The 24011-nt window shown below is 35.9% G+C and overlaps 2 protein-coding genes and 2 non-coding genes across 4 annotated transcripts; 3 read left to right on the top strand and 1 right to left on the bottom strand.

Moving 5' to 3' along the window:
* Window positions 1-44: 44 nt before the first annotated feature.
* Window positions 45-6537, top strand: crcp (calcitonin gene-related peptide-receptor component protein). Its single transcript, XM_073825134.1, has 6 exons — window positions 45-70; window positions 811-847; window positions 947-1045; window positions 1173-1267; window positions 1576-1633; window positions 5800-6537. The coding sequence occupies exons 1-6, from the start codon at window positions 63-65 to the stop codon at window positions 5935-5937; spliced, it is 435 nt and encodes a 144-aa protein (XP_073681235.1). The 5' UTR covers window positions 45-62; the 3' UTR covers window positions 5938-6537.
* Window positions 6538-6761: 224 nt separating this feature from the next.
* Window positions 6762-18015, top strand: tpst1l (tyrosylprotein sulfotransferase 1, like). Its single transcript, XM_073824677.1, has 3 exons — window positions 6762-7001; window positions 12614-13745; window positions 17072-18015. Exons 2-3 carry the CDS (start codon window positions 12910-12912, stop codon window positions 17289-17291), a joined length of 1056 nt encoding a protein of 351 aa, XP_073680778.1. The 5' UTR covers window positions 6762-7001; window positions 12614-12909; the 3' UTR covers window positions 17292-18015.
* A 3698-nt stretch (window positions 18016-21713) lies between these two features.
* Window positions 21714-21785, bottom strand: trnaw-cca (transfer RNA tryptophan (anticodon CCA)). Its single transcript has one exon. It is a non-coding gene; the product is annotated as a tRNA-Trp (tRNA).
* Window positions 21786-22348: 563 nt separating this feature from the next.
* Window positions 22349-22420, top strand: trnae-cuc (transfer RNA glutamic acid (anticodon CUC)). The gene has a single exon. It is a non-coding gene; the product is annotated as a tRNA-Glu (tRNA).
* Window positions 22421-24011: the final 1591 nt, after the last annotated feature.

Genomic DNA, 24011 nt, shown 5'->3' with positions numbered 1-24011 from the left:
AACAGACAGCTTGGTTTCCTCACCCGACTGTTGTTAGTTGTTGAACCAACAAGGCAAGCAGAATGGAAGTGTAAGCGATCTTATTTTTCTTTCATATTTTTAAAGTCAGACGCAAAGCATATAATAGTAATCTTTTTGTTGAAAATAGTACTAATAGGGCGCTCTAATTAGAAAGAAATGCCAAGTTTAACGTACAATAAAATGACGAGAATATGCGGCTCACGTGGTTTCTCTTGCATACTAATGCTAACGTTACTCTAATGTTACACATATGATGTAGTTCTAGTCATAAAGCTCAGATAAAGTTGCTGATGAGCTTATCTAAGTAGTGGATCTGTTTAAAAACAATATTTAATAACCAAACACTGATTAAAGATATTTTCGTGTAAAGATGATGTACGATCTTCAGAATGTTGGTCGTATTTGATTAATGTCGAGATGGATTTGGGAAATTCAGAACTAGAAGTAAACATGAAAAAGAGTAAAACAAAATCCTATGGTTATATGACCCGGAAAGAAGCACACGCTGAAAGCAACTAAAAAGGGGGGATTATTAATATTACAATATATTAAAATGAATGTTTCAACACCGTAAAGTTACATTGACTAAAGGTCTCCTTGATAAATTGTGTCCGCAAAAACAGCCCAGTTCCTGTCACCATTTGAGCTCTCTAAATATGAAAAGATTAAAAACAATAATCTGTTTATTCACATGTTTTTTAATATAAAGATAGTGCCTTTTGTTCCTAGGTCTATCGTAGCTGCTTTTAGAATACAGTCGTTACAGTTAATTCTAATTTTGTTTTGTAGGAGAGATGCCAATGCTGCTATGCTAAGCAATTTTGAGGTCAGTATGTATTTTAAATTATTTGTGTTATACAATTCAAGGTGTGTCTTATCAAAAATGCCTGTTGTATCTCTCAAGTAAAATCTTTGTTGCCACCAGGTCTATCAGTTGCTGACAGACCTGAAAGAAAAAAGAAAGGAGATGGTTAAAAATAAGCACAGCGCCGGGCAGCAGAATCTCAACACCATCATGTATGAGGTGCTTACTTTTGATGTGATTTGAAACAGCTCTTAAACAAAGATGATATGTATAAGCTTTTCTATGTAACCTTCAGACAGGGTTGCGCACTCATGGCCTTTAACGTTTGTTGTGTCTGTCTCAGTAGACCCTGAAGTACCTCTCCAAGACGCCATGTGCTCATCAGAATCCAGACACTGTGAAGGAGTTCCTCACTGGCATGCTGCCTCACAAGCTCACTAAGTGAGTTACAGAAAAAACTTATTTAGCACAGAAATGCCTTGTTTTATTGTTGAAAACACAGGCGTAGGAAACTTATAGACCTGTCACAAACAGTGTGACAAGCAACAACTTTGTCACACTAAATACAGTGCAACTACTTTGTAATTTGAAGTTCAAGATGTATCATGAAGATTTGTCATGTGATTTTTAGACTACAGCACATCTGAGTTGCTGTTTTATATTTGACAGTGAGTCTAGCAGTACTTCACCTGTTTTTAGACTGTGATGAAAGTTGACAGAGTGCTATTTTTTTCTGTTCCTCTTTAAAGAGCAGAGAAGTTGCAGCTCCTTAATCACAGACCTCAGACTGCTGTTGAAATCCAGCTGGTAAAATACTTTTTCATACCTTTTTTTAATACCCTTTCTTCTTCTTTACATCTTTTCTTACATTTAGTAGAGAGTACTAACAATGTTACACTGTAATTCAAGAGTTTGGGGTCGGTATTTAATTTTTTTAATTGAATAATAATTAGGGCTGGGCAAAAAAATCGATTTTTCGATATATCGCTTTTTAAAATGTAGTCGATTCAAAATCGATTCTCACAGGCCACGTATCGATTTTTTTGGTATTTATTTACAAAAGCATTAAACATAAGATTTACGTTAATCTGAGGCAGTGTTACTGTACTTTTGAGCCTACTGTTAGTCCAGTGTTAAAGTGTTAGTTCACCCAAAAATTAAAATTTTGTCATTTATGAATGTATTCCTCATCATGTATGAATTTCTTTCTTTTGTTTAACACAAATTAAGATATTTTGAAGAATATGGGTAAACCAACCAGTTGATAGGCCCAATTGACTCGACTTCCATAATATGGAAAAAAAATATTTGGGATTTGGTTATCCATATTCTTCAAAATATCTTCTTTTGGGTTCAACAGAAGAAATAATTCATACATGCATAAATGGCAGAACTTTTATTTTTGGGTGAAGTATCTACACCGTTCATAGGCTTGCAGCCTACATGTTACAACTAATGCTGTGAGATTTTATGTCTTAATGTCTGACATTAAATAACCTGATCCTGACTTGTCAAACATTTGAAATATAGAGTCGAGTTCTGTTTTATTGTACCCAAGTGTACGTAAAATTAAACAGTGTTTATATACAGGTTTGTGGCTATTAATTTCCTTTTATTAATTAACCACTTGTAATCTTATGTTCACTGTTAATTTTTTATAAATGTAGGATTTGTATTAAATCTGTATTCATTCATATTGTCAAATCAAGAATTGAAATCGAATATCGAATTGAGAATCGGAATCGAATCGAATTAAGAACTTGAAAATTGAATCGGAACATCTGAATCGATACCCAGCCCTAATAATGATGTTCAAAGATGATAGTAACACTTTGAAGTGTTTATCAAAGAATGCTGAAAAATGTGTCACAGTTTTCACAAACAACATTTAAGCAGCAACCTGTTTTCAGCATTGATAATATCGTTTCTTCAGCAAATAAATGGTTATTTAAAATGATAATCTTTTACTGTATTTTTGATCAAATAAATGCAGTCTTGGTGAGCATAAGAGACTAATTTGAAATATTACAAACCCCAAAACTTTGAACGGTAGTGTATAATGTAGAAAATCTCTTTCTCTCAAAGAAATCTCCGTGGGTTAAAAAGTACCAGATGCCAAAATGAGACTTTGTTGGTCTAGACAACAAAACCGAGATTTCAACCGATGATCTCATTATGGGTGTTAGCTTTCTTTTGTCTTTTTGGAATCTCCGCAATACTCTTGCCACAGGCATTTCTTCATTCCGCTAGCTTGTTTGAATTGGCTTATTTTTTTAAGATAATGTTCACAGCAATACTTCTGAGAGATTGGTACATGTAAAAACATTGGACAATAGTGGTCTTACAACATTCTAGTTTGGCAACACCCCAGTTTGGGCCTACAGCAGCTTTGCGATGTTATATTTGAATGATGATAAAAAATACACCATAATTAGCAAATAGCATATTCAGATTGCTGGTTAGAAATTAGACTTGAAAGGACATTAAGCATACAAGAATATGTAACAAACTATGAAACTAAAGTATTAAATGTAAAAAATATTTTAGATAAACAGAATATATACATGACGTGGGAATATTTTATATAATATTAGAAAATGAAGAATATTATTACTGATATTATCACAAGGAAAACTGTATCAGTTTGGTACCTTAAAGACCCAGACTTTATTTGCGCACCTGTAATAAGGTAAATAGATAGTTCAGCCAAAAATGAAAATTCTGTCATTAATTACTCACCCTCATGTCGTTTCAAACACATCAGACCTATGTTCATCTTTGGAACACAAATTAAGATACACCATATTGCCAAAAGTATTGGGACACCCCTTCTAATGAACAGGTTTGACTATTTTAGTCATTTCCATGAGTACAAATCTTAATGTTAAGCATATTCTATTGTATGATTTTAATTTTGTAGCAACAGTATGGACATGACCCTTTTATATTCTAACATGACAGTGCACCTGTTTATAAAGCAAGGTTCAAAAAGAAATGATTGATTCAGTCAATGTGGAAAAACCAATGACTTATGGGTACAGTCATTTTAGACACTTTCAAAACAACAACAGAGATGAAAATGCAAATTTTTAATGCATTAATTATGTTTCCATTATTGTTGCCACAGTTTTGGAAGTGCCTTTTCTGTTCTAAAGAAGGTGGTGTCCCAAAACTAAGTCATTGGTGTTTGGTGATGAGTTTTTGGCTCAAGGTCTGCATTTAAAGTCACACCAGAGGTGTTCATTTGGGATTAGGATCAGGTTTTACCAGATCAGTCAAGTTCTTCCACTCTGACTGAATTAATAGTTGTTTTTTTTAACCTTGCTTCAAACACAGATGCATTGTCATGTTAGAATAGAAAAGGGTCATGTCCAAACTTGATATACACTTAGAAAAGCACACAATACCCTACAATATAAATATATGCTTAAACATTAAGATTTGCACTCATGGAAATTACTAAAGTAGCCAAACCTGTTCATTAGAAGGAGGTGTCCCAATACTTTTGCAATGTAGTGTATTTCTGATGACATCCAGGAGCTCTCTGACCCTCCATAGACAGCAACAGTGTTGGGGAAAGTTACTTTTAAAAATAATAGATTACAATAAAAGTAACTTATTATATTAGTTACTTTTAGTGTAAAGTAGTGCATTACACTAAACATTACTTCTGCGTTACTTTCACGTTACTTTTTAAATCTGGGCAGGGCTTGCTTGTTTGTTTTTATTATAAAAAATAATATTTTAAGCAAATGTAAAAGCCCTTTCACACCAAAAGGTTTTTAAAAAATTAAGCACAAATGTTTATCTAAAGTCATTTTTGCTTATTAGTATGGTTGAACTGGATCATCAAATGTCAGCAGCAAATATATTGTTATATATTGGGGCAAAATCCAGGATATTTGTGTTATTTAACATATTTAATTATTGCAGTTTGCATTTCACTGTTTTTATTCATTTTGATGAATACTGAATCTGTTTTTTTGTGAGTGAGATGAATTAATTCAAGTTCACATTTAGTCTAGAACTACAGTAATATGTTTACACAGTGCATACAATGCCTCTGTACTTCTGATTTCTCTCAACATGGGGACAGGAGACTTGTCAGGCGATAAATGGGAAATACTATTTGAAAAAGTAACTGATATTTTCTTGTAAAATAAAAAGTATGGTGTTACTTTACTAGTTACTTGAAAAAGTAATCTGATTATGTGACTTCCATTATTTGTAATGTGTTACCCCCAACACTGGACAGCAAGGGTACTACTGTGGTCAAGGCACAGAAACATAGTAATGACATTATTAAAATGTGACATCAGCGGTTCAACCTGAATGTTACGAAGCTACGAGAATAATTTGGTGCACAAAGAAAACAAAAATAGCTACTTTATTCAATGATTTCTTCTCTCCCGAGACAGTCCTCATTCATTATCAGGAGTACCATGACGCATGCGTGTGCTCGCCTCATCCAGTAAACAAGGAGCAGCGCATATGTGTTCTGTCAGCAGCACCACATGCATATGTCGTGGTACTCTCGATAATGAGTGAGGATTGTCTCTGTAGAGAAGTCTGTATTTTTGTTTTCTTTGCTCCCCAAATTATTCTCATATTTTCATAAAATTCAGGTGGAACCTGAATAAAGTCGTTATTTTTGTTTTCTTTGCACACAAAAAGTATTCTCGTATAGCTTTAAAAAATTCAGGTTGAACCACTGATGTCACATGGACCATTTTATAAATGTCCTTGAACACTGTAGTACCCTTGCCCTCTATGGTGGGTCAGAGAGCTCTCAGACTTCATCAAAAATACCTTAATTTGTGTTCCGAAGGGTCTTAAGGGTTTGAAACGACATGAGAGCGAGTAAATAATCACAGGGTTTAAATTTTTGGGTAAACTATCCATTTAATGGAAGGGACTCATGAGAGAAAAGATGGATGATAGATGTGTAACCTATATGTGACCTTACCTTGCAGATGGTAGAGGAGAGCGAGGAAAGACTGACAGAAGAACAGATCGATGAACTTATACAGAAAGTCACAGACGTCCTGCCTGGTGACCCTCTGAAAGAAGGCGAAGCGTCTGCTGACCCTGAGATGGAAACAGACCAATAGCATCACCCCTGGAAACTCCTATTTATTTATATATATATATATATATATATATATAAAATGTGTGTTTTCATTTTCAAAAACAAACTTTCTTCAGATTTGTTGACAGTACTTTTGCTAAAATAAGTGATGTCTAAGAAACATGTATTTATTTTTCCTGATGTATATATTGTACAAGCACATGATAAAGAAATACCATATATGATTTTGTCTGCTTTTTAAACACATTGGTAAGAGTTGCATTAATCTTTGTTCAGGGGGAAGGATGTACTCTTATGGATTCAAGACGATCTCACTTCCTCTCTGGCATCCTTCCTGTATTGCTCTTCTTTAATTTGGCACGTAATTATACTGCATAATAATTAGCCATTTTAAGGTTCGATTTGAGAGATTGAGAAAAGCTAACCTGGTCGTTTAGTGTTAATTATGGCCATTTGTCAAACTGTCTCTACTGACCCAATTGTGTAAATATGAGATGTCAGTAATCTACGTGTTTATAAGAGTTTTATCCATAAAGTAGCTTAATGTGAATTTGTCACTTAATGTCATCGTGAAGCCTTGTAACAAAACGGTGCAGCATTAAAGTTGCAGGTTATTACCTAATTTGATACTAAGTTTTTATATTGATGATTTTGTTGAATTAAAAGCGTATTCTAGTCGACAGTTCTCCTGAGGAGAACAGAGAACGATATATATTCGACATGAGTTTAATTTATGACAGCGGTGCCATGTCATAAAGAGAAACCCAATGGAAACCAGGTGATTGGCAATAGACGTTTGCTGTAGCCAATGAAATTTGAGAGCTCCTCTTCAGCGCTGTGGTAACTGTGGTATGAATTTAAGATCTCTGCTCGTAATTTACAGCTTTTTGCTGAAGTCAAAATGCTTTGACAGTGCATTCCGCACGTATGCACAGAAGATTCACGAGAAATGTGTTCGCGGTGTAAGACTCTCACTCTCAAAGTAAGAGCTTTATAGCTCCGTTTACACGATCATCACGTCTGCATTTCATCAGACAGACGTGGTTCTGGAGAATGTAGGATTCGTGGAGTTGTACTTTCTGTACGGTAAGACCCGACACGCTCGGTTTTCTTGTTGAACTATTCAAACAGTTGTTTGGGTTATTTTACGTGTCGTGAGCGTGTTTCACTCATATTGTTTCCTTGTCGCAGGCCGCCAGTCGTGCTGGCAGATAACTTTGATCTCAGGTAGATTCAGACCTCGATTTCCCTTACAACCATGACAAACGTGACTTCGTGTCACGCAGCTAATGCATCAGCCATACTTCTATGCAAATGTATGCATATGAACTGAAAAACGCGTTCAGCTTTGTTTTAACTATACACTGTGGTGATCGTCGAGCCGACCACGTATTATAATCTATCTGTTACAGCTCTGTCGACTTGTTGCATTATTGCAGCAGTACGTGCACGTTTCCCACAAAGTACACGGCAGCGGTTTAATGTCATAGAACGTACTCTTTCTGCACGAACGCCAGGATGCTTTCATTAGCATTTTGGAAGTTCAAACTCTGCTGTGATACACAAAAATGCGGTTGAAATATGCTGTTTAGGTAAAATCCATTTTCAGACACGTCCCTAGATAGATGGAGAGACCAACAAGCAGCGCAGTAGCTAAAAAAATATATATACTTCGATGTTAAAATCTTCTGTTCCTGATTAATATGCAGAGAAGTTAGTTATAGATTATTAGCTTTAATTTAATAAGATTCACCTGGCTCAACCAATGCCGTGAGTCTGGGGTGGGACTATCTTTTTGTTCGACCAATGGGAGACCGATAAAGTGTCAAGCAAAAACCTGTTTGGCAACAGTCATTAGGTCTCATTTACTACAAATTGGAGGATTAATGCACACATTATAGACCAATTGCGGCCTATGGAAGCCGTGGAATAAAATAATTAATAGTATATATTCTATAAAAATAAATTCTGACTGATAAGAAAAATCAACTCATCATTCTCCCTCATCTCCATTTTTCCCTCACCTTAAAATCGTGAGTTTATAGCCTACACGTTTTTTTTCCCTAAGAATTGACAAACTTGCTATTGTGTTATAAAGTGTGAACTAGAGGATTTTAAACTTGCATTTGCAGATTTTAAAAAAGTCAGAATTGTGAAAATAAAATGGGTAAATGTTAGGTAAAATGTTATAGGTTTAAGTGGTGTTTCATGCTGTAACTGTAACACAATATGTCCCATATAAACTGCATATGTGAATATAATGTAGACAAATAGTTTAAATCAAATTTATGCTTTAAATGTAGGACAAGCATAGTAGGTTTGATCCATAGACTGTCCGTTTAAACGTCTCTGTTTAGCTTTAAATGGCATTTTTGACAGTATTATTTTCCAAAAATAATTTGCATCCCCATTCTGAGATCAAAAGATGCAACAAAACATTTTTTTCTGTTATTCTATAGATTTTACCCGTCTACTCCGCAACATGTGCATACATACATAAACATGTTCTTAACCCAGATGTTCATGTAGTTGGTGTATTCTAAATGAGGGACACAGTTGAGGTCAAAAGTTTCCCTTTCAGAATCTGCAAAACATTCATTATTTTACCAAAACAAAAGGGATCATTTAAAATGCATGTTATTGTTTATTTAGTATTAAACGATATATAAGATATATAAGATATTTCACATATAAGATGTTTACATATAGTGGTTTGTAGTGCAAACAATTTAACCGTTTACTGCATGTTCTTGTTATTCTCGTAATTTCCCTATAGCGGTTAATAAACCGGAAGTCTTGCCCATAAGCTTACTTCCACGTTGAAGAAAAAGGTTGACATTCAAGATATCTGTTTTTAAAAAATCATCTAGTATATGTGCCTAGAGTATATGCCCGGATTATGTGCAAAACATCAGGTGTTACTTTCACGCATTGCATGCGTCGTAAATGACACCTATGAGCATCTCAAAACCACTGACACTTGCCACAACAGGATGCTTTGTTGCTTAAAGGTGTTATGTTTGCCAAAGTTTAAAGTTAATGTGACACTCAAAAACTGAGGTAGGAAGTGTAACCAAAATGTACTGCGCATGCATGCAAAGGGGAAACTAGATGTTCTGGTTGATTAGGTGATCAACCGCTAAAAATCAAGATAAACAACATTTAAACTGACATGTTATTTCTTGTTTTAATTTCAGTTTAATTAAAAACGGATTATTTTAATACTTTCTGTCCATGAAATTTAAAATCATGTGGCACTGTTATCATTACAACATATGGGTACTATTGAATATTGTCTTGTGATGAGATCCACTGTTTTAGATTATTCTGTTTTGACCTGGATACTCAATCCTTAAGTAGATATGACACCTACAACAGGGTTTGTACAAGGTGTTTAAAGGTCCCATATTGTACACATTTCTGGAGGTTTATTTTAGTTGTTGATGTCCTTAAGAATATATATTTGCGATATAAGTGCCAAAATCCATCTCAATATATTTTTACAGCTCCTTTTTTAGGTGCTCTGTCAAAAATAGGTCGATTTTGGCCCATCTAATTAATATTCATGAACCTCTCTTCTGATTGGCCTGTTGTTTTCTGAGTGACGCACAGCCAGGCCAATCACAGGTAACTACGGTCATGTATCGTTGTAGCCAAACCCAGCCATAGAGAGAGCCTAGTCTGCTGATACTCAACAAGATATTTCAGAATGATCATTAATGTTTTTTTCTTTTTCAAACAGCGAATGCATTAAGCTACATAACTGTTGCTTAACCTCAGTTATCATGAAAAAAGCCCGGAAATTTTGATTTTGACAATATGGGACCTTTAAAGTACTTTAAAGACTTTTTGAAATTTAAGGTCTGGAAAACCCTTGAAAATAGCAATATTCCTGAACAAGTACTAGAAAAGTGCTTGAATTATTGAAAGACAATGTATCTGGATTTTTTTTTTTTTTTGCTTATTTCAGTAAATGTCAAGCTAAGTAAACAATCGAGCTGAGCAAGTAGTAGTACTGACAGTTTTTTGTAAACATGGTCGAAGATGCAAAAAGAGGAACAGATTAACCAAATTAATTAAGACCCGGTTTCACAGACAGGATTTAGACTAAGCCAAGATTAGGCCAAAGTTCAATTAGGACATTTAAGCAATTTTCATAAATGTGATTAGAATAAAAACATTACTGTTGTGCATCTTGAGACAAAACAAAGGCACTAATATATTTTAGGATCAATCAGTGCAATATAATTTTAGTTGAAACAACTCAGATTTACATTTTAGTCTAGGACTAGGCTTAAGCCTTGTCTGTGAAACCGGGGGTAAGTCATTTACGCTAAGTCAAATTAAAAGTGTTTTGTTTTTTCGAACAAAATGATTCACTGTTTCAAAGTGTTCCGATCAGGTCGCGTATTGCAAAATGCGAATCATTTGTTTCAGATCGGGACTTCAAATTGTGTATTGCGAAATGCGAACCATTTGATGTAGATTTAGAACTTTAGGTATCGCAGATCATTTGATTCAGATCGGAATGGGTTTGCAATATGCGATTTGAAGTCCCGATCTATATCAAAAGATTTGTGAAATGCAAAGTTCTACTGTTTAAGAAAACAAATCAACAAATCAGAAAAAATCAGAAAACAAATCAACAAATCAGAAAAAAGATTCACGAAATCGATTCAAAATCCTGAAACAAATGATTTGCGAACCTGCACGGAAGTCCTGATCTGAATCAAATGATTCGTGATCTAAGCTCTGAAGTTCTGAAGATTTACAAACCTGCTTCAAAGTTCAGAATTTCAGATCAGGACTCGGAGCACGGATTGTAAATCATTTGATTCAGATCGGAACGGTTTGTGAATCATTTTTCGAATTGAAAGATTCAAATCAAATTATTCATGATGCGCGATTTGAAGTCCCGATCTAAATCAAAAGATAAGCAAAGTTCTACTGTTTAAGAAAAAAAACAATCAGAAAAAATATTCACAAAATCACTGCAAAATACTGATCTAAAGCAAATGATTCGCAAACTTGCACAAGTCCTGATCTGAATCAAATGATTTGCGATTCACGCTATGAAGTTCCAATCTAAAGCAAAAGATTCACAAACCCACTGCAAAGTAACGATCTAAATCAAATTATTCGCAATCCACGCTCTGAAGTTCCGATCTAAAACAAAAGATTGGCGAACCCGCTCCAAAGTTCAGAATTTCAGATTAGGACTGGGAGCACGGATTGTGGATCATTTGATTCGGATCAGAACTTTAGGTATCACAAATCATTTGATTTAGATCGGAACGGGTTTGTGAATCATTTTGCGAATTGAATGATTCAAATCAAATTATTTGCAAAATGTAATTTGAAGTCCTGATCTAAATTAAAAGATTCATGAAACGCAAAGTTCTACTGTTTAAGGGAAAAAAAAAAACTGAAAAAAGATTCACAAAATCACTCTGAAATCCTGATCTGAAACTAATGATTTGCAAATTGCACCGAAGTCCTGATCTGAATCAAATGATTTGTGATCCACGCTCTAAAGTTCCAATCTTAAGCAAAAGATTCACAAACCCGCTTCAGAATTTCAGATCAGGACTCGGAGCGTGGATTGTGAATCATTTGATTCAGATCAGAACTTTAGGTATTGCAAATCATTTGATTTTCCAAATTGAATGATTCAAATCAAATGATTCGTAATATGAGATTTGAAGTCATGATCTAAATCAAAAGTTCTACTATTTAAGAAAAAAGAAATCTGAAAAAAGATTCACAAAATCCTGATCTGAAACAAATGATTCGCAAACCTGCACCGAAGCCCTGATCTGAATCAAATGATTTGCAGTCTGTGCTCTGAAGTTCTGATCTCAATCAAAAGATTGACGAACCCACTCCGGATCAGGACCCGGAGCGCGGATTGTGAACCATTTGATTCAGATCAGAACTTTAGGTATCGCAAATCATTTGATTCAGATCGGAACAGGTTTGTGAATCATTTTGTTAATGAAATGGTTTAAATCAAATGATTCGCACTAGTCACAATCTAAATCAGATGATTTGTGATACGCAAAGTTCTACTGTTTAAGAAAAAAGATTAACAAAATTACTGATTTAAATCAAATGATTTACAATTCATGCTCTGAGTCCTGATCCAAAAAAAATTTCCGCAATCCACGCTCCAAAAGTTTCAATCTAAAGCAAAAGATTCACAAACCCACTCCAAAGTACCGATCTTAACCATTTTTTGCCAATTTTTCCATTATTTATTTGTATATTTTTTATTTGTTTTTTTTTTTATTTTATAGAATTTGTAATAGAAGACATTGTTCGATAAGTGAGATTCCTGTTTAAAGTCCTTGAAAATCAAAAAAGTAGTGCTTGAAAAGTCCTTGAAAGTCCTGGAATTTAATTTTACAGTGTCTGTACGATCCCTACCAAGATACACACAACTTCCTTTCCACAGCATTACATTGTTTTTCTAGTTACATTTTACAGGATGTGTTTTGGCTTGCAATTCAAACGTAGTTCTTAAGTTACACCACTCAAATTGGCAATCTCTAATTGTCTAATACTATTACAGTAATGTTGTACTGTAATGGTATTAGATCTGACATTTAATGTAACATGAGATGCACCCTAGTAGCCAATGCTGAAACAGACCTGGCAAAATCTGTTTTTGAAAGTGTTTTTCCTTCCCCTTTTTACAGGCACAATGGTGCTGACAGAGAACAGAAGGCTTGACCTACCAAGTCTGAATTTACTGAAGCTCCAAGCAAAGGCCTGAAGAGCTGCTGGCTGGAAAAAATCTGCCCATCCCTTCCCTCCCCCAAAAAACCTTTACCCAAGCTGCCTTTCAACATTCTTTCACCTTCCTGGAAAGCATTTGCTCTGTCTTTCCAAGATCCCTTTTGACCTTCCCTCCCCCTTCTTTCTGCTAAGTCTGTTTTACCCATTTTGCAGCCTCATTATAACCACAAACCACATTCTTCCCTAACTATAAGTCATGAGAAAGCAAACGTGCAACGTTCTTCTGGTCTGTGGGGTCATCAGCTCCATCACGGTATTTTATCTTGGCCTCAGCACGATAGAATGTCCAACTACTCGTTCTCGTGCTGCACAACACGGGTGGGCGGTAAATCTCCATGCTGGCCGAAACCTAAGCGACCCGTTACAACTCCCAGAGGAGTACAATGAGGAAACACCTCTTATTTTCATTGGCGGAGTCCCTCGTAGCGGCACCACGCTGATGCGGGTTATGCTGGACGCCCACCCTCTCGTTCGGTGTGGAGAAGAAACGCGCGTCATCCCTCGGCTGTTAGCCATGCAGGCCACGTGGAGTCACTCCGCACGTGAACGAGTCCGTCTGGACGAGGCTGGGGTCACCGATGAGGTCCTAGATTCAGCTGTACGTGCCTTCCTGTTGGAGATCATCGTGGGGCACGGAGAACCCGCTCCGAGGCTCTGCAATAAAGACCCTTTTGCTCTGAAGTCCCTCTCCTACCTCTCCAAGCTCTTTCCTAAAGCGAAGTTTATTCTTATGCTCCGCGATGGCAGGGCCACCGTACACTCTATGATTTCTCGCAAGGTGACTATCACTGGATTTGACTTGACGAGTTACCGGGACTGTTTGGTGAAGTGGAACCGGGCAGTGGAGGTGATGTATGACCAGTGTCTGGCTGCCGTGGATGGCAACTGTCTGCCTGTGCATTATGAGCAGCTGGTCCTGCATCCTGAGCGGGTGATGCGCAAGCTCCTTCAGTTCCTGGATCTCCCGTGGGACACCGCCGTGCTGCACCACGAACAGCTTATTGGGAAAGCAGGTGGAGTTTCACTGTCAAAGTGAGTGAGCTTGATGCTTTGAGATGTTTGCTTTTTGTTGTATTCACATCTTTGATGATATAGGATAAGGCTGATAAAGAAAATGCTATTATGGATCCCTGCATATGACATACAGGGATAAAAAAACAGATATCATATCCACAAATTAAGAATTCAGTCCCAAAACTTGTTAATTTTAGAGATATAATGATATCAAAATCTTATGTATTGATAACATCATAATATCAATAAAGTCCACAATGCAATATTATTACGACATTTAAAAAAAAGACACATGGGGACATGGAAAAAATTCAAATAGTATACTGTCTTAGTCCAAATTACATTCACACTGGTGTTTTAGGATGCCAAACTAATTAGAATATATAAAATTAGATAGGGATGCACCGAATGTTCGGCAACCAAAATTATTCGGCCGAAAATAGCAAAAAAAAAAAAATTTAAGTGTTCGGCCGAATAAGCGAAAAGGCTGAATAAATTATACCAAACAATGATGTGACACGATCAAATGAAAACATGTTGGCAGTGTGGAAGCATTTAAAACTTCGAGAAAGATGCAAAAATCATTACAAGCACCGACAGCGAGAGACTGTTTAGTAGCGCATCACATGGCGTCCATGAAAAGAGAAAGGGGTGGTTGTCGCTGGTTACTGTATGATGACTGAAATCGTGAAATGGCCTTAAACCATTAATAAATAAACTACAGAACATTGTTGTCTAATACACACACAAATTGTATTTATTCTGACAGCACTGCACAACCTCCAATACTCAGGGTTCAAAGTCCAAAGCGCAAGGAAAATCTCCATGTGATGAGAATCATTCATAAATCTGCTGCTGTCAGCAAAAAGTAGTACTGAGGTTTTCTTGCGGGTTTCCGACAAAATAAAAGTCAACATTTATAAATGTTAGTATTGTAATTTTACTGTTGTTCTGTAAAATAAAATAAAACAAGTAAGACAAAAAAATGATAACAATCATTACAGCTCTATTAATACATTTATTATAACATTCTCCTTTGCTCAGCAAGGCTGCATTTATTTGTACATCACAAACACATGCATGATTCAAGAAGGGGGTCTTAAAAATGGCCAAAGAATATTATATTACTAACTTATTAATTTTAAGTTAAATTGTGCCTTGTTGGTAGGCTATAATGTCTACTAGAATGTTAAAAATGTTTATAGTGTTAAATATTTTTAAATTGTTGTTTTGTAATAGATTTTTTTTCTTTAAAAAGCAAGACAAAACTGTAAAAAGCAAATATTGGCTATTTAATTTATGCAATGGTGAAAGAAATTGGCAAAATACATGGGGGGGGGGGGGGTAAAATATGTAGTAGAAAAAACATGAATTTCACATCAATTTATACATATTTTGATATGGGGGGGCACTATTTCGATGGTGTCAAATGGTTGCACTCGGGGAGCTACTGGCACTACCTGTTGCTATTTTTATCACTCAGAAAATAAAATACTGATAGGATGCCATATTGTACGGATGTTGTTGTCATTTTCAGTCGATTGCCAGCAAAAGAAGCGATTCTTCACTGCTTTTCTAGCGATAAGAAGAGGAGAAAAGCCTGTGGATGAACAAAACTTCCTAAAGATCCGCGTCTTTGTTCTCTCCACTTTAACCCTGATGCCTTTGAGGCTTTTAGTAGACCACAGCTACTAAAAGAGCTTACAAACGGCAGAGACAAGAAACACTAGATGCCATTCTGGCAGGATGTAAACATGCTGATTCATGTCATGCACTGAAGGAGTTTTTCAGCACAGATTTCACTTGATGTCTGGGAACGTTTAGACTCCTAGTGAGGAATTTGGTTTAAAGCCCCACTAAGTAACTTTTCCCTCAATGCTCCCTCTACAGGTTAGAAGTCGGAATTGTCCATTACCGCTGTCGTAAATAGTTACTTAGTGGGGCTTTAAGCCTACACTTATATTTATCGCCATCTGTAAACTATTTCACTAACTGTGGTCATTGTATCCGTATTTTAATTTCTGAGTTATGTTACCATAAAAAGAACAGGTAGCACCAGAAACTCACCAAGTGCAACCATTTGATGTCATCGAATTATTGGTGCCCTCCATCAGAGTTGCCAGGTTTTCACAACAAACCCCACCCAATTGCTACTCAAAACTAGTCCAAAAGTAGGCCAATCACGTTCCAGGAAGTAAAATACACATTTTGTGGGGGGTTGTTTCAACCCGCAGGCATGAAAAACAACCTGCAGCAACAGCATGAAAGTAGCCCAGTTCCACGGGAAAAACAGACTTGGCAACACTGCCTCCCATAGTTCAAAATATGTATAAAACAATTTGAATGTTTTAAGTAATGGAAATATTTCACGAGTTTTCTACTATATTTCAGTAAGAGACATTTATGTTCTATTAAGCCATACAAGTCTCAAAACCTATGGTTCCTTTTGAAACACTAGGCTTCATGCACTTGCCGACTTCGTAAATCATTACAGAGAACAACTGGGCAGCATACAGTAAATGACAGAGGTTCATACATTCCAGTCTTTCAAGTTGCTCCAAACACAACAAACTGATGCAGAAATGTGTGTTTCGTTGCTAGGAGATGCGTGACAAATGAAAACAATGTGTTCTAAAATTGGCACAAAATATCAAACATATTTGATACTCTCTGACTGGATGCAATCACAGTCTGAGGCTAGAAAAGATACACAAAATCGGCACATCTGCACTTCCAAACTAAATGGGAGAAAAATCTAGCGAAAGTTGTTATATCCTAGTCTTAAAACAAGAACACATTTTAACCATGTAGCCACAATTGACTTAAAACAAGGAAACAAATTCTTAATTTTTATTCCGGTACTGACATATCATTAAAAAATGTAAAAGAAAAACAGCTTAGTTCCCTGTCAAATTCCTTTTACATGTAGAGCTTTTCCTGACAATGGCTCAAACATGCAGCTTTACATTTCCTTGTCAAGAGTTCTCTAGTGCTCTTTATGTAAATACTTCACTACTGTGTAATACGAGAGGAAAAACAAATAAACTAGAAGTAAATGGGGTGTTTGTTTGATCATCACGCATTTACAAAGACCCAGTGAGCACTAATTGGGCCACAGACCTGTAATAATAGAACCAGTGGTAAACATTGAAACTCCCCCTCTGGAATAAATTGATTTTAATTGTCAGTTCTTACTGCAATTTGTGATGTGGTCACTTTACAGCATAATCTAATTTTGTGATATCTTAGACAAGCACTTAGGCCTTGTCTGCCATATTCCTAACTACAGTGTTTCCTAAATAGATGATTATTCATTGTCTGTCTTATCTCTTTTTCTCCTCCAGGGTGGAACTCTCAACGGATCAAGTAGTCAAGCCAGTGAACACAGAGGCTTTGTCTAAATGGGTGGGCAAGATCCCTGCTGATGTGGTGAATGATATGGCCAGCATTGCACCGATGTTGAGTCGCTTAGGTTATGACCCTCTAGCAAACCCGCCAAACTACAACAAGCCTGATCTCTTATTTCTGAACAACACAAAAATAGTGAGGTCAATCCAAAATTGAAAAGTCCTGTCAACCTGTGAATACTTTGAAGCAATAAATGAGGATTTTTATGGGCACGTAAAGACTTTACTTGAATTACCAACATGTAGTATTGACAAAACTGAGCCACCTTAATCAACAGCTTATATAGAAGCATTGTTGCTTGTGGCAACAGTTTCAGCCTAGTTTTAATGTTGTATTGTACATTAATTTTTCAATTCAATTGGATTTGTTTTGTTATTTGTATGCTTTGGTGTTGCTAATAATGTCAGTCTACTTATGTACTTGTTTTTTTAATTATTTTTTTATATATGGTAATGCATGCGTGTCATTGTTGATGTGTCATAATGAGTCATTATTTCACAGGAAACTATGTTTGTGGAAAGAGGAAGTCAACTGTTGCACAAAATCACCAATTTTCAGTTTGTTCTCCTTGACTGCAAGAGTATAAAGGAAGTTCATGTGTTTTATAAAAGTTGAGCTTTCAAAGACAATCTCATTTCATTGTAGGCCTTTCTTTGTGAATTTATGAATTTCATACTTGACAAATGTGGTCCAAACATGAAGGACTTTGGACATCCTTTGCTGTGGATGAAGTCCCAGTCCTCAACATTCCTTCACAGTGAAAGTCTAGTATCATTGGAGCAGTCTGTCTCATTGCATGAGATTGCAAAGTTTGTTGTAACATATACTTTTTGTTACTGAAAAACATATATTTATTAAATGTTGGTTATTTCTAAAGAAACCCTGTGTGTGCATAATATGTGTAAATTGCTCAGATTAATATGTGGCGTAACCAGTCAAGTTTATTTTTCAGCGTGGAACCAAACCCTTTTCTGTGATTGTGCCGAGGCTTAAAGGGAAATAATGAGAAAAATAAAAAAAGTGCAGTAAACAGTAAAACTGTTTGTACTACAAACGAATGTGTTCGTAAGATAATACATTAAAACAGTGGTGTACCAAGTCAGCCCAGGGCCCATATGCAAAAAATTTGTTTTTTCGGTTAATTCGGTTAACTTGATGATTTTTCTGAAGTACATAACGTTACGTGAGTATTCACAAGGTGTTTTATTCACGCTATAAATGCTTGGAAGTAATACTTAATGTTTTCAAGTTCATTCATTATTTGTAGCACGCAAGTCTCAGCCTGTAAATTTTGTACATTTTATGATAAAATACAAACAATAAATATGTTTTTACGCTCTTTAATTTGTAGTGAGATAACTGTATTTGCCTCAGATCAAGCAGCATGTGAATCAATGATCTTTTCCTTTTTAAAGGAATACTCCACTTTTTTTGGAAATAGGCTCATTCTCCAACTCCCCCCGAGTTAATAAGTTGAGTTTTACTGTTTTGAAATCCATTCAGCCGTTCTCCTGTTCTGGCAATATCACTTTTAGCATAGCTTGGCATAGATCATTGAATCCTATTAGACCAATAGCATTGCGTTCAAAAATTACCGAGTTTTGGTATTTGTCCTATTTAAAACTTGACTCTTCTGCAGTTATATCGTGTACTAAGACCGGCAGAAAATGTAAAGATGCGATTTTCTAGGCCGATATGATTAGGAACTACACTCCCATTCCGGTGTAATAGTCAAGGAAGTTTGCTGCCGTAATATGGACGCAGCAGGCGCAGTAATATCATGCAGTTGGTCACGTTGTGCTGCGATGTGCTGCGTGATATTACTGCACCTGCTTCGGCCATGTTACGGCAGCAAACTTCCTTGACTATTACACCGGAATGGGAGTGTAGTTCCTAATCTTATCGGCCTAGAAAATCGCATCTTTACATTTTCTGCCGGTCTTAGTACACGATATAACTGCAGAAGAGTCAAGTTTTAAATAGGACAAATTAACTTAAAGGGATAGTTCACCCAAAAATTATAATTTGATGTTTATCTGCTTACCCCCAGGGCATCCAAGATGTAGGCGACTTTGTTTCCTCAGCAGAACACAAACAAAGATTTTTAACAAAAACCGGTGCAGTCTGTTAGTCAAATAATGGCAGTCAATGGTTACCAAATCTTTAGAGGAAAGAAAAACATGCACAGACAAATCCAAATTACACCCTGCGGCTCGTGACGATACACTGATGTCCTAAGACACGAAACGATCGTTTTTTGTGAGAAACTGAACAGTATTTATATAATTTTTTACCTTTGATACACAGCCACGTCCATCTCTCCTGAGCACGAGTTTAGCTTTCGGCTCGTTACATGTGAACGCGCTCTAACGTAGTATGCAAACGGCGGAAGTGATCTGTCGCGTGTATACGACACTCATTGTTTACACAGTGCACACAGACTGTGGGTATAGCGGCTATTCAAAATGGTAATTACTTGCGCTTATCCTGATTGTTCAAACCGATTTAAAGCTAAAAGATTACATTTGCTTGTGCAAACTCATCCGGGACTTTTAACCGATTTCCCCTTACGGCGTTTGCGTATACTACGCCAGAGCGCATACACATGTCACGAGCCGGATGCAAAGCTCGTGCTCAGGACAGACGGACGTGGCTGTGTATCAAAGGTAAAAAATGATATAAATACTGTTCAGTTTCTCACAAAAACCGATCGTTTCATGTCTTGGGACATCAATGTATCGTCACGAGCCGCAGGGTGTAATTTGGATTTGTCTGTGCATGTTCTTGTTTACTTTTAAAGGTTTGGTGCCCATCCACCTCTATTATTTGGCTGGCAGACTGCACTGGTTTTTGTTAAAAATCTTCATTTGTGTTCTGCTGAGGAAACAAAGTCACCTACATCTTGGATGCCCTGGGGGTAAGCAGATAAACATCACATTTTCATTTTTGGGTGAACTATCCCTTTAATAACTCGGGGGGAGTTGGAGAATTAGCCTATTTCCAAAAGGAGTGTTCCTTTAATATTTGCAGCATGAAATAAACATGAAAAAATATTTGAATGTTTCAAAAAAATTAATAAACACAATGTCTCATGAAATCAATCAATCTGAGTAAAAAAAAAAAAAAACGTCAATAAAACATCAACTTTAACATAATATAACGATTTTCACAAGAATTCACAAGAATTCTTTTGTTTTAGTAAATTAAAGTAATAATCTAAAGCATTCTATAGATAAATTTATCATGTCTGTGAGGCAAATATTTGCTGAGTTTTGGATCATTTTTGTGAAGCGCTCCTCAAGACAAGATTATTTTTTCAAGTCAAGATTATTTATACAGCGCTTTTTACAATACAAGTTGTCAAAGCAACCTTACAGTATTAAAATAATAAAATGAAATGTCAATAATAATAATGCAAGAGTTCCATATTGCAACAAAGTCAAATTGGGGAGGACTCATCTGGTTCCCATGGCCTTGTGCCGGTGGCCGTTTAGGGTAGGAGTTCTTTCTTGATGATCTGTCTCTGGGGCTCATCTAGTTGACACGGTATCCGCTGACATTCGGCTGTAGGTGTTGATCCACCATCTGGTCTAGGTTTGGACTGGATCCGGGGGACTGCAGTGACCATCTGATCTGGATACGGACTGGATCTCTGGTGGCTATGGTGACCTGGGAATAAGAAACAAACAGACTAATATTAATGTAGATGCAAGAGTTCCAAGTTGCCACAAAATCAGATTGGAGAGGACTCATCTGGTTTTCGTTGTCTTGCAGACAGAGACAACAGGAAGTATATGTTTGTTTGTTTTTAGCTATTTTACAAAAGCATAATGTTTTGTTGGTATTGTGAATGCACAAAAATAGACCTTTTGCAGTTCCCAATGATGTATTACTTTTACCTTGAAATGATGGCGTATTTTAGGTTTCCACTGTTATTAAGAAAATAAATGCAAGTGATTGCGCTGGCACTTCCATGTCCTGCAAAGCGTGCTTTAGCTTCCACTCTACGCACAAATGATTGGACACGCTTCTAACAGCGCACATTTATCTAGGTTAAATGTTTAAATTAATATTGTGAAATGCATCAAGTGTTTAATGTCTATAGATTTAATTTTAGGCAGGGCTATATTGATCAAACATGCTCAACTCATTGCCACTGGCCGCTTGATCGTTACTTTAAAAAACAAAAGCTTGAATTTAACAAACATAAAATGTTCCAAAGATATTTGTGAGTTAACTTAATAAAGAAACAAAGCTAAATCTAGTCACTTTGCCATTAAAATCCAAAACTTAACTATTTTAATGGCAACTTGGGCTCTGTTCTGATAAGTTGACAATGATAAGGACAAGGGCAGGGCTCGGGCCTAGCTGTTGTACAGCTTAAAATAGCTAGAAAATATGTAAATGTATAAAACAAATGTCACCGGAAGCCACTGGAAGCCACAAATGACCGCGCCCACTCTTACGTGAAAAATAAAGTGGATGGGACAATAAAAATACTTTGCGACTGCCTTTTGAACTGAGTTGAATTATTGTTGAACGCAAGTATAATAAATAAAAAATAAAAAATAAACATATTGACCCCGACGTGATTTGAACACGCAACCTTCTGATCTGGAGTCAGACGCGCTACCGTTGCGCCACGAGGTCTTATAGAATCGAAACTGGAATGATATATTTATAGTTTTCACGGCTATCATATTGTACCACCTTTACTGTTGTTACTGTTTATTTAATTTTTGGGGAAATGCTGGTACTAAAACATTTCTTAGTGTCGCCACACAAAAAATGATGTAATAAAGCTTCGCCAGTGGCATTTGTAATAGCGTAGCGTGACAGGATTAACGTTATGAGGACAACAACGTGCAATAACGTTACTTCCCTCCACATAGTCCATGCACTTGGATTTTATTAAAACGTATAAACGTTTTGGGATCGCAAAACGTTTTTCTTAATCTCGAAAAAAGCATATTTAACGGTAATTAGGCTTCCGTGTAATTTAACGTTAACGTTACACTAATGCTGTTTCCTGAAAATGTACATCAAAGTATATCATTTAGAGAGTTAACTTTTATGTGAATTTAGCTGGTAAAACCTAATGCTTTATAAGTTAAAATACTAATCGACAAAAACACGTCTTTTAATTTAAAAACAAAGTACTGTTTTCTAAAACTAAATGTATATTATTTCTTGTGTTCAAGCAAGCACGCGTGTCCCTGGTGGTCTAGTGGTTAGGATTCGGCGCTCTCACCGCCGCGGCCCGGGTTCGATTCCCGGTCAGGGAACATATATTTTTTATTTTTTACGCTACCCACATAATGTTATATGCACACTTATTTCTGTTATTTAAAAATATACAGCATTTTTATTCAGACCACATTTGTCAAAAATGACTATGACTTTAACTACAGCACGTATGCCACTTCAAAATACACTAATAACCATAAACACCAAAGACATCCGGAAGAGAGCGCGACCAGCCCAATCTCTCACGCGATTGGCCGAGGTCAGATAAAGTGATAAACTGAGTGCCTACAGTGCGCTCGACTCACATCTTCAGTGAAAATACTGAGAAGGTAAGTTAATGCACTTGTACTTGCACTTTCATTGTCTTTCGTGTAGTTTTTGGACTGATAGTGTCATTACCGCTGCAAGATATAGTTAAAAAATGAACCGATGAAAGGAAAAGCACTAAACTTTGCAATAATGAATTGAGATCTTGTTTTCTGCTGTTTACGTGTATTTAGTCTATTAAGTCGGTGATTTCAAATAATGTTTAACAATGTAAACAAAACATAAAATGTGTGAATTATATCGTTCTGATGTTGCTTTAGTTTTTAGATGGAAAGCAGTTGTGTATTTTGGCAGATGATAGAATGTAGTATTTACAATTCAAATATGGAATGTCGTTTTTGTCACTTCTATATGCAAACGTTTGCAAATAACTACCATAAGAGTGTTACCATATTCTAAAGTTCACAATGAGGGATTCAAAAGAAAGGAGAAAATATGAAAAGATATGGAATAAAAAGAAACGAGATTTGTTTTTCATTTCCATTCTACAGAACTGGCCCAAACTGCTGTCCCACAACCAAAAAAGCACATTTAAGTATTTAAGTCTTAGATGTTTATTAAGATCCTTCTATTATCTACTGAAACCCACAATAGTATTTAAAATATCAGTAAGCTTAATATATTAAAAAAACATCATTTAGTGGCTACTTGCGATTGGAAGGTGGCTGTTTTGAACACAATACTAAAAAATCTTTTTAAAAAATCATGTCATCAAAAGGAAAACATAATCCTTTTTAATAGGGGATTAAAACAAAATTTTAGTACAGTTATGCAATTTTTTGTATTTTAGTTTGTTTTAGTAGTGTTTTAGTATGTGGGTTTAAATTCTGTAATGTGATGTGGTTGCTACCAAAACATTACTAACACTACCGAAACATGGGATGTTTTGTCAAAAATAAAATATATGGAATTATCAACTAAGATGTTATTATATTGTTTGGTTCAATGTATTATTCAAATCAATCCTTAAGTTTGAAATCAGTATGATCAACTTTTTCCCTTTTACAAAGTACAATTGGATTCAAAATACAACAAATCTTATCAATCAAACTTAAAATATTGTTAAAATTGTAATTGTTATTTTTTACCTATGAAAACTTTTTAATAAAACTGAAAAAATATTATACAATTTGCATTCATACAACATTTGTAGAGAAAGTCACTTTTTTAACATACTGTTAGTTGATATCATTTGAATATCCCATGTACCGCCACAAAAATCATTTTCCTATTGTTTTTCATTCACGCCCCCGCCTCTGCTTTCCAATTTGTTTATGTTTGCTTCTTCATTTGCACATTATT

This window comes from Garra rufa, chromosome 19 (genome assembly GCF_049309525.1).
Source record: "Garra rufa chromosome 19, GarRuf1.0, whole genome shotgun sequence".
NCBI lineage: Eukaryota > Metazoa > Chordata > Actinopteri > Cypriniformes > Cyprinidae > Garra > Garra rufa.
Note: the sequence above shows the minus strand (reverse complement) of the source record. Positions and strands in the feature narration are given on the sequence as shown.

What these genes read in the sequence shown, in the direction of transcription:
- crcp (XM_073825134.1), top strand. An exon ending in CTATGCTAAGCAATTTTGAG is followed by an intron (nt 848 to 946) that starts GTCAGTATGTAT and finishes TGTTGCCACCAG; the next exon opens with GTCTATCAGTTGCTGACAGA. An exon ending in CTGCTGTTGAAATCCAGCTG is followed by an intron (nt 1,634 to 5,799) that starts GTAAAATACTTT and finishes CTTACCTTGCAG; the next exon opens with ATGGTAGAGGAGAGCGAGGA.
- tpst1l (XM_073824677.1), top strand. Translation starts at nt 12,910, where the DNA reads ATGAGAAAGCAAACGTGCAACGTTCTTCTGGTCTGTGGGGTCATCAGC. An exon ending in GGTGGAGTTTCACTGTCAAA is followed by an intron (nt 13,746 to 17,071) that starts GTGAGTGAGCTT and finishes TTTCTCCTCCAG; the next exon opens with GGTGGAACTCTCAACGGATC.